Source organism: Crocodylus siamensis, chromosome 6 (assembly GCF_052110815.1).
Source record: "Crocodylus siamensis isolate JL-2025a chromosome 6, ASM5211081v1, whole genome shotgun sequence".
Taxonomy (NCBI): Eukaryota; Metazoa; Chordata; order Crocodylia; family Crocodylidae; genus Crocodylus; species Crocodylus siamensis.
Genome location: NC_143400.1, coordinates 27,613,302 through 27,623,467, shown reverse-complemented (window position 1 = coordinate 27,623,467; position 10,166 = coordinate 27,613,302). Strand labels below are relative to the sequence as shown.

Here is a 10,166-nt window from a genome sequence, read left to right as displayed (position 1 = left end):
GCGTCCAGCCCCTGCCTCCACAAGGACCCCAGGCATCCAGGATGGACACCTCTCCCCAGGCATCTGGGTCCCACATGCATGTAAATGCAACCTCCCCCCACCCCCACCTGGCATCCAGGTCCCCCTCAAAGGGAACCCAGAGGCATCCAGGACACACACACCAGGAACCCAGGGGTCCAGCCAGAGCCCACCCCATTAGAAGAACCCCCCACACATTAACTCCTTGTGGCTCAGATGCTTTTATTGGCAGCAGTGAGGGGAGGGCAGCCAGGCCCCTTGACTCACCCCTGCCCGGGGGGCATCAGGGCAGGGGGGCAGAGGCGCAGGGAGAAGTCAAGGGCAGGGGCAGCCTGGGTGAGCGCTCCCAGCGACACCACATCCACGCAGGGACCCAGGTAGTGCAGCAGCGTCTCCTCCGTCAGCCCCCCGCTTGCCTCCACCATCAGCCCTGGGCGGGTGGCCTTCAGCGTCGCTGCCACCGTGTGCAGCTCCTGGCATGGGGGGGACAGCGGGGGGACAGGGGTTAGAGAGTGGGAAGGTGGCTCAGGTCCCTACCGATGTGCCTGGCTCTGGGGTGGTGGTCACAGATCCCATCGTGTGCCTGGGTTTGGGAAGGGGCGGGGGGCTTGGTATAAGAGGCCTGGATGCGGCTGGCTCTGGGGTGGGTATAAAGGTTCCCACAGTGCATCTGGCTCTGGGGTGGAGCAGGGACTGGGTGTAACAGAGCCCCAGATGCAGCTGGTGCTGGGGTAGGATGTATCAAGGGCTGGGGATAACAGGGACACCCAGATGCAGTTGGCTTCAGAGGTGGAGTAGGGGCTGGGTATAACAGGGACCTGAAGATGTGGCTGGCTCTTGGGTTGGTATAATGGTTCCCACAATTCATCTGGCTCTGGGGTGAGGCAGGGGCTCTGGCGCCCATGCAATACAGATGGCTATGGGATGGGGTTATGGATAACAGGGACCCTAGGATGCAGCTGGCTCTGGGGTGGGACAGGGGCTGGGTATAACAGGGATCCCAAGATGCAGCAAGCTCTGGGGTGAGTGCACTAGATCCCACAATGCATCTGGTTCTGGGGTAGAACAGGACTGGGTTTAACAGAGACACTCCCCACCCCCGTGCAGCTGGCTCTGGGGTGAAGCAGGGGCTGGGTATATGAGACACCCCCCCTCAATTCAGCTGGCTCTGGGGTGGGCTGGGGATAACAGGGACCCTCCAATGCAGCTGGCTCTGGAGGGGAACACAGCAAGGGCAGGTATATGGGGAACCCCCATGATGTGGCTGGCTCTGGGGCAGGGAAACAGCAAGGGTGGATACACGGGGCACCCCCTGAGGTGGCTGGCTCTGGGGTGGGTGTAACAGCTCCCACAATGCATCTGGCTCTGGGCCATGCCAGTACCTCAGGGGCAAAGTTGTCCAGCATGATGATGTCAGCTCCTGCCTCGGCAGCCTCCAGTGCCTCCTGCAGGCTGCGGCACTCAACCTCCAACTTCTGGCTAAAGCTGCTCACCCGCCGGGTGGCCTGGACGGCCTGTGGGGGGGAGTGTCAGGGAAGGAGGGAAGATGGGACCCAGGTGTCCAGGCTGGACATCATCCCCACCTACCCCCAACACTTGGGCCCCAGGGAGATGGGACCCGGTGTCCCAGATGGACCCCCCCTCCCCATTCCACTACAGGGGTCCCAAGAAGATGGGACCCCAGGTGTCCTGTGAAGAGTTGAGGTGGGGGAAGGGGATGGGACCCAGGTGTTCAGGACCCCAGGATGAGACCCAGGTGACCGAGGCAGGGTGGGGCAAAAGGACCCAGGCATCCAGGCCAGACCAGTGGGGGGCGAGCTCACCTGGGTCACACCCCCGGCAGCGTCCACATGGTTGTCCTTGATCATGACCAGGCCGCCTAGGTCGAAGCGGTGGGGGTCGGCCCCGCCCACAACCAGCCCGTACTTCTCAGCCAATCGGAAGCCTGGTGTGGTCTTGCGTGTGCCAGCCACACCCACCCCGGCCCAGCCTGCTTCTCGGGCCTGACGGCAAGCCCGGGCTGTAGCCGTGGCCACCCCGCTGACCCGGCTCAGGCAGTTGAGGGCCGTCCGCTCCCCAGCCAGCACGGCCCGGGCCCTGCCCCTCAGCCAGGCCACACCTGCCACCGGTGTTAGCCACGCCCCCTCGGACTCTGCCCACTCCACAGCACAGCCCAGCTCAGTGAAGATGGCGTCCACAAAGGGCCCCCCTGCCAGGACCCCTGGGGACTTGGCCACAATCTGGGCGGTCACCGGGCGGTCACCCAGGGCCGCCCCGGCTGGATCGAAGGTTGGGGCATCCTCCAGGAGCCAATCGCGGGCCAGCTGGCAGAGACGGGGGGGTGGCAGCAGGTGGGCAGGCACCGGGGGCAACGCCATGGCCTGGAGGGGGAGACAAAACCATAGAGAGGAAACGGGAAGAGAGACCAGAGAGGCCTCTCCAGCTTCTACAGGCAGTGCCCTGGAGCCCCCTGATGACGGGAGGGGGAGGCTCGCTTGCTCTCCCCTCCCGGAAAGCCCAGGTGTCCAGGCTCCTAAACCCCCTCCTCTCAGCCCCGAGGCCTCACGCCCCTCCCAGGGACCCCAGGTGTCTGGGCTCCCAACCCTCCCCCCCCTCCCCCAGCTTCTTAGTGCCTGGGGCAGGGCTGGGAAAACAGATGGCGGGGGGGCAATGCTGGGTCCTTCCCCTACCTGGCAGAGACCCCAGCCGGGACCACAGGCTGGAAGGGAAGCTTCCAGGCAGGGGGAGGGGCCAGGGAGGGGCTGGGAGCAAAGTTCAGGCTGGTTGGGTGTTAACAGATCCCACCCCAGAGGCAAGCACAACCTCAGAAAACCTCCCCTCAGCCCATGGGGACCCTTATTGGGGTGACACTAATGGACACAGGGGCCCCATATCGGTGTCACATACATAAGAGGGGGTGGAGAGTCTGGGGACAAAGGGGTTGGATTTTCTAGGGGGACCCATTCTGAGGGCAGGCACCTCTGGGGGACCCATATTGGGGGGACCCCAAGCTACATAGGGGAGACTCATGTTGATACCACACACACAAAAAGGAGGGTCTGGATTTTCAGGGGGGGGCCCATATTGGGGTGACATATGGGGGGCTGATATGGGTGTCACCCACATAGGAGGGGTTAGAGGGTCTGAAGGAGCTGGGTTTCCTGGGGGAGGGACCCATACTGGGGAGACACACACATAGGTGACTCATAGTGGGGTGACACCAACATAACTATAGTGGGCCCCTATTGATGTCACAGAGAAATGGATGAGGAATCTGGTGTGGGGCTGGATTTTGTGGGGGGCATATTAGGGGGCACACACCCTACTTTTACGGGGCCCATATTGATGTCACACAAAGGGGAAGGGATGGAGAGGCAGGGGGGCTGGATTTTGGGGGGGACCCCTAAAGGGGATATGACCGGGGGTCTTGGTGGGAGGACACCACCCTACATATCAGGGGCCCATGTTAATGTCACACAGAGAAGGGGACGGTGGTTTGGGGGGGTGGATTTTTTAATGGACTCCTATTGGGGGGAAGAGGACCCCAGGGGGTACCCCTATTGGGGTCACCCACAGATACACATGGGGGCATATATAAATGTGACACAACACGGGGGTCATAACTTTCATCACTCCAATAAGGGCTCGCCTCCCACCCCATCTGTGGGTGTCACCTATATAAGGCCCCCCCCCCCAGACCCACCCTCCCGGTGGCGTTCCCTCCACCTTGGGGACCCTCAGCACATGGGGGACCCATATGGGAGTTACACAAGCCTCTACATGGGGGTCACTGGCTTGGGCTTTGAGTTGGGTCTGGGGGTGTTCGTGGTAACCCAAACACCGCCTCCCGAGATACAAGGGAATGCCGGGAAGGTGGAGGAGCGCCCAGCCCCGCCCTTCAACCATTTCCGACCTTCCCAAGATGGCTGCATCCATCACCTCCGACCTCACTAAAATGACAACGCCGGTCCCAAACCACCCCAAGATGGCGGCTGCATCCGGAAAGCGAGAGAGGAAATCGACCCTCCCAAGATGGCGTCCGGCTATACGCACACCCCTTCCCGTCCTCTGCTGTTGGGGGGCGGAGCTACGGGGCCCGTGGTGCACGCTGGGAACCTGGCGGACCCGGGGGCGGCTGAGCGAGCGGGCAGCGCGGAGCGGCGGCCATGGTGAGCCCCCCCCGCCGCTCCCCCACCCGCGGGAACCCCCGCCAGGACCCCCCGCGCCCCTGGGAGACCTCCCAGCCCCTGACCCCGCCTCTCCGAGCCCTGCAGCCCTTCCCCCTGGGAGCCCCCCGTTGGCCCCGCCCCTTAAAAAACCCCGGGGTCTTGGGGACGTTGGCTACGCCCCCTTCTCGGAAGTCCCGCCCCTTTGGAACGCACGGGGCTCGGAGTGTTGGGCACGCCCCCTCCTTTAAGCCCCACCTGCTAGTTGTAGCCCCCCCCCCCAATGCTTTGGCTTCACCCACGCTATATCGTCAGGTTGAGGGGGACCCCAAGAGGGGTGGGAACGTTGGGGGAGGGGAACCATGGGAGAGGGGTGGTTTCTGAGGGGACCTATTTGGGGCACAGGCTGCCTGTGGGGGGGCCCAGATGCCTGTGACAGTGTCCCTCCCCCCCAGACCCTATGGCTATCACCCCAATATGGATCCTGCCCAGATGTGTCACGCCAATATGAGTCTCTGTTGTGGAGGGGGGCCCTGGGCGGTCACCCCAATATGGGGCCCCTTGGGGGTGGGACATCACTCAATATGGGTGCCTTGGGGGTGTCTCAAGGCAGTTGAGGTCCCCCCATGTGCATGGGGGTCACCCCAGTATGGGTCCCCCCCAGAAAAGGGGTCTTGTCTATTTGGGACCCACAGGTGTGTCACCCTAATATCATTCCCCCTTGGGCCTATGTTAACTCAATGTGGGTCCCCCTGCCCTGTGTGTTTGTGTAACCCCAGTATGAACCCCCCTAGGTATGTATCACCCCAAATATGTCTCCCCGGGCTTGTGTAGGTGACCCTGTACAATGTGGGTCTTCCATATGTGTGGGTGTCACCATGATATGGGTCCCCTCCAGGTACATGTTACCCCTCTATTGTGCATTTAGTTGTTACCAAAATTGGACCCCCCAGGTGTGTGTCCCCGCCAATAGAGGTTCCCCGTGTGCGTGGTTGTACCTTAATACAGTTCCCTTACAGGGGTGTTTTCTGTATACAGGACCCCCCAAGTGTATGTCACCCTAATTTTGTTCCTGTGTACGTGATGGTGGTGTTGTCACCTCAAGATGGGTCCCCATAGGTGTTTTACCCCAATATGGGTTCCTGTGTCACCCCAATATGGATCCCCACAGGTGTGTGTCACCCCAGTGTGGTCCTTCTCACGTGTTGGTGTCATCCAAAAATGGGTCCCCTAGGTGTGTGTGCCTTGAATACAGGTCCCCCATGTCATGCCAGCAAGGGTTCCCCAATAGGGGTCCCCTCAGTGTGTGTCACCCCAATGTGCCTCCCCCAGGGAGTCACACAAAGTGGGTCCCCCATGTGTGTTAGTGTCATGCCAGTAAGGGTTCTCCCAGGTATCACCCCAATATGGGCTCCGCTTAATGTGTGTCACCCCAGTGTGGGTCCCCTCATGTGTTGGTATCACCCCAATATAGGTCCCCCCAGGTGTGTGTTAGTGTTAAGCCAGGAAGGGTCCCCCTGGGAGCATGCCTTACCCTAATAGGGATCCCCCCCATGCATGTGCTGACATCATCTCAATGCGGGTCCCCTACAGGACGTCTTCCTCATGATCCGGAGGCACAAGACGACCATCTTCACGGACGCCAAAGAGTCCAGCACTGTCTACGAACTCAAGCGCATCGTGGAGGGGATCCTCAAGCGGCCCCCAGAGGAGCAGCGGCTCTACAAGGTGACCTCAGATGCTTGGGTTCCCAGGGGAGGGGTTGGGGCTGGCAGGGGGCCTGGGACTCCAGACACCTGGGTCCTCTTCTCACTGCTCCTCTTGCCCCAGGACGACCAACTGCTGGACGATGGGAAGACATTGGGCGACTGCGGGTTCACCAGCCAGACAGCACGGCCCCAGGCCCCAGCCACTGTGGGGCTGGCCTTCCGTGGCCCCGGGGGTGAGGCCTGTGTGGTGGGGCCCGGCAGAAAGGGGGTGGGGCCAAGGTTAACAGTGGGTGGGGAAGGGCATAGCAGAAAGAGGGTGAAACAAGGGGGTGGGGTCTTGGGGGCAGGGCCTGATGCTTCTCTCCCATCACCAGACGAGGCCTTCGAGCCACTGCGCATCGACCCCTTCTCCAGCCCCCCAGAGCTGCCGGATGTCATGAAGCCGCAGGACTCGGGGTCTGGGGCGAACGAGCAGCCCGTGCAGTGACCCCACCGCCTCTGCTGGGGCTCTACGCCCCCCTCACCAGATGCTCCTCCTCCTGTTGCCCCTCTTCCCGCCCCCTTTCTGGAATCAATAAAGGACCTGCCTCGTTTGTTGCTGCTGCTCAGTTCGGGGACTCCTTTTCCCAGGACACTGGGCAGGTTGGAGCCCGGACCCTGGGGTCTCTGGGAGGCCAGCTTCAAGGCCCCAGCCCCCCTCGCCTGGGAGCTTCTCCCCCATTTGTGGGGGGGCATGGGATTTTTCCGGAGGGGGAACCATTGAGGTGACGTACACCTAGCAACATGGGGCAAGGGGGGGACCATCTGAGTGTGACACCCAGAGGGGAGCAGCAGGGGCTGCCCCTTTCCAGACTGAGTCTTCCAATATGATGATCTGCTCAGGTCCCTTCCAACCCTACAAACTATGAAATATGGCTCTCCTGCATGGGTGTTGGTGTCACCCCAATATTGGTTCCCAATATATGGTGGTGTCACCCCAATATAGGTCCTCCAGGGGCCTATCCCTCCAATAGGGATTCCCCCAGGTCAGTGTCACCCCAATATGGGTTCCCCAGATGTCAGTGTCATCTCTATAACTCCCCTCTGGGTGTCACCCCAATATGGCCTTCCCAGCTGTTTAATAGTTTCACCACAATATAAGTCCTCCCTGGTGCAAGATGCTGTCACCCCAACATGGATCAGGTGTCAGTGTGACCCCAGTATGAGTCACCCCATGTCAGTGTCACCTCAATATGAACCCCCCAGGTGTGTGCAGGTGTCACCCCAGTATGGAATATCCTTACCTGTATGGTGTTACCCCAGCATGGCCCCCCAGGTGTGTGATGGTGTCATCCTGATATCAGTCCCTCCTGGCACATCATCCTGTCCCCCCAATATGGGTCCTCCCCAGGTGTGTGTTGGGTGTTGCTCCAGTATGGAATATCCCTGCCTGTGTGGTGTCATCCCAATAGGGGTCCCTCCAGGTGTCAGCCTCAGCCCAATATAAGTCCTCACCAGGTGTGTGATGGTGTCACCCCAATGTGGGTCCCCAGGTGTCACCCCAGTATAGGACCCTCCAGGATCAGCATTACCCCAATATAAGTCCCCCCACGTGTGTGATAGTGTTACCTCAATATGGATCCCCCCAGGTGTGTGATGGGGTTGCCCTCACTACAAGTCCCCCCTCCAACCATAACAGGTTCCCCCTCACAGTGGGCCCCATAACTTCCTGCCCCTGGCCCAGGGACCCAAGGAAGACCCTGACCTCCACCCAGGCCCCCCACACTGACTCCAGGGCCAGACTCCACTACCAGGCCTCTTCTCTCTGACCTGGACTCCCCTCTTTTATACCCCACCTGCCATTGGCTGCAAGCCTTCTGAGGGGGCAGAGGCCAACCTAGCAGCACTCCTTAACCCCTTCCTCACTGAGGGGAAGGGGCTACCCTGTCTTCCTTAGAGAAATGAATTAGGGATATTACAAGCTAAGGGGCCCAGAAGGTAATGTTGAGGTCACACTGGGGTCAAAGGGTCACAAGGGGGGGGTTAAAATGGGCTAATTGGCTGAAAGGTCACGGCCTTCTTTTTTCTGGGAAAACAAGATAGCTGCTAGAGGGGCCCAGGGGTCATTTGGTGGGGGGGAGGGGTTAAGTGCAGGCCAAGAGGGTCAATCTTGAGCCAACTACAGGTCAAGGGGTCAAACTCTGGCCATTAGGTGAAAGGTCACAGTCACTTTTTCAGGGCCAGATGAGCATTACTAAGAGGGCACGAGAGGTCACTGAGAGTTCAGTTTGGGGTCACCTGCAGGTCATGGAGAGCACTGAAAGATCAACTGGGGGCTGAGGACAGGTCAAAGGGGTCCAAGAGGAGTCAAAACCTGGTAATGAGGTGCAAGGTTATAGCTTTTCTCCCAAGAAGTCAAATATTTGTGAGGGGTCTGGGGGTCACTTAATGGGTGGGTCAACTTCAGGTCATGAGGTCATACCCAGGTCATTGACTGAAATGTCAAGGTCTCTTTGGTCTAGGAGTGACACAGGGCTTAGCAGGGTCAAGGGGTCACCAAAAGGTTAAGTTTGGGTCAGCTGCAGTTAACTGGGTAGAAAGGTCACAGCTGGGGGGGGTCACTTGGGGCCACAGGGTCAACTGCAGGCCAAGGAATCACCAATCCCACTCCTAGAAAGCCAAAGGTTATTACCTGGGGGAGGCCCTCAAAGATATCATCAAAAGGTCAAATTGGGGTCAACAGCTGGGGGCAATCATGGAAGGAGGATTTGCTTGCCTTGACACCATGAAGGGGGCACAGGTGGAGAGTGAGGGGCACTGCTGTGCAGCCGGCAAGGGGTGGGGGTTGGATCAGGAGTGAAGGGCACCAGTGTGGGGCAGGTGCCACACATGTCCTTCCGCCTGCCTTCATCACAGAAGAGTTGGTGGCTGCTGAAGGTAGCCCCTCCCCCACACCCCATAGGACCCAGGCATCTGAGCTCCCAGCACCCTGCCCCCGCACTCTCACCCCCCGAAGGCCCCATCCGTTCTCTGCAGCTCTCACCAGAAATAGCCAACCACATCCTGCCCCCCAGCACCCGTGCTGCCCTTATAAGGCCTGGACGCCTGGGTTCCCTAGGAGGGGTTGGGGGGGACTGAAAAGCCAAGGGGCCTGCATTCTTTGCCAGGGGAGTGGGGCCGGGGGGGCTGCAGGCCAGGAGTGAGGGGCACCACTATGAGGGGGTAATAGTGGGCCTGTTAATGCTGTAGTGCCTGGGTGGGACTTTCCATGCTCAGAGCCCCCCCACTCCCTGACTTCCTGTAGGTTTGGCGGGGTAGTGGCAGGTCATGTGACTGCTGCAGGGGAGGGGCAAGGGTGGGGCTGGCTAGGAGGGGGGTCAGGGCAATAAATACCCCCCCATCTTCCGTGCCTCGGTCTTTCTGCCCTGCGTGTCCGGCCTGGAGCTGTCCCTGCATCTGGGAACAGGTGGGTCCCCCTTCCTGAACCCCTAGGTGCTCTAGGGTGTAAGGGGGGGGGCTGGGATTGGGTCAAGAGCTTCCAGAGCTGCCAGAAGGAAAGTGGGGGAAAAACAGGGAAATTTGGGGCTAAAAACAGTCCTTTTTCCATGGGGCTCTCTTAAAAATCCCAATTATTCAGAGAAACACCAAAAGTAGCCACAAAACAGGGAGCAGAACCTTAAAACTGGCCTTTTCCAGACCAAAATGAGCTGTTTTTGGTTGAAATCTACACAGAAATGGGGGAGAACCTGGAGATTTAAGCCTCAGAAGATCTAGCACCCCAGCAGCTGCCAAAGCTCCAGGAAAACGGGAAAATAGGGATTTTGGGGGCAAAATGGTGGGGTTTTCATTCCACATCTGCCCGGAAACAGGGGGAGAAGATGGAGATTGGATTTGAAGGTCCAAATTAATTTTTTAAAATTCTTAAATGGGAGAAAAAAGGACTATTTTCAGCCCTTTTCAGGGTAGACCGAGGGAGTTTTAATTGAACTCAATATGAAAATCAGACTGAGTACGAGAAATTTGGCTATTTTGAAGGCCAAAATGTCTTTCTTTAAATTTGAAAACTCAAAATGGAAGAAGAGAGGGAGATTTAAGCCTAAAGGGTGTTTTTGTTGATAACTGCATAGACTTAGGGTAAACCAGAGAGACTGGGTAATTTTTTAATGATAAAAATGTCATTATTAATTGAAAATTGCGCAAAATGGAAGGAAAAGGGGAGATTTGGGTGATTAAAGGCAAAAGAAGTCACTTAGATTCAAAATCTATATTCAAGAGGTGTAAGTTTGAACATGCA

General features: G+C 58.7%; 2 protein-coding genes across 3 annotated transcripts; one reads left to right on the top strand and one right to left on the bottom strand.

Moving 5' to 3' along the window:
- Positions 1–220: 220 nt before the first annotated feature.
- Positions 221–4,066, bottom strand: QPRT (quinolinate phosphoribosyltransferase). 2 transcript variants are annotated; one of them, XM_090054799.1, is made up of 4 exons: positions 3,932–4,066; positions 1,842–2,399; positions 1,401–1,532; positions 221–491 (listed from the first exon to the last, which is right to left on the bottom strand). In XM_090054799.1, the coding sequence occupies exons 2-4, from the start codon at positions 2,394–2,396 to the stop codon at positions 282–284; spliced, it is 897 nt and encodes a 298-aa protein (XP_089910925.1). In that variant the 5' UTR covers positions 2,397–2,399; positions 3,932–4,066; the 3' UTR covers positions 221–281. The 2 variants fall into 2 exon arrangements, with proteins under 2 accessions (XP_089910925.1, XP_089910924.1); XM_090054798.1 differs by lacking the exon at positions 3,932–4,066 and adding an exon at positions 2,709–2,792.
- Positions 4,053–6,486, top strand: ELOB (elongin B). The gene is made up of 4 exons (XM_090054835.1): positions 4,053–4,187; positions 5,778–5,912; positions 6,015–6,126; positions 6,268–6,486. The coding sequence occupies exons 1-4, from the start codon at positions 4,185–4,187 to the stop codon at positions 6,378–6,380; spliced, it is 363 nt and encodes a 120-aa protein (XP_089910961.1). The 5' UTR covers positions 4,053–4,184; the 3' UTR covers positions 6,381–6,486.
- Positions 6,487–10,166: the final 3,680 nt, after the last annotated feature.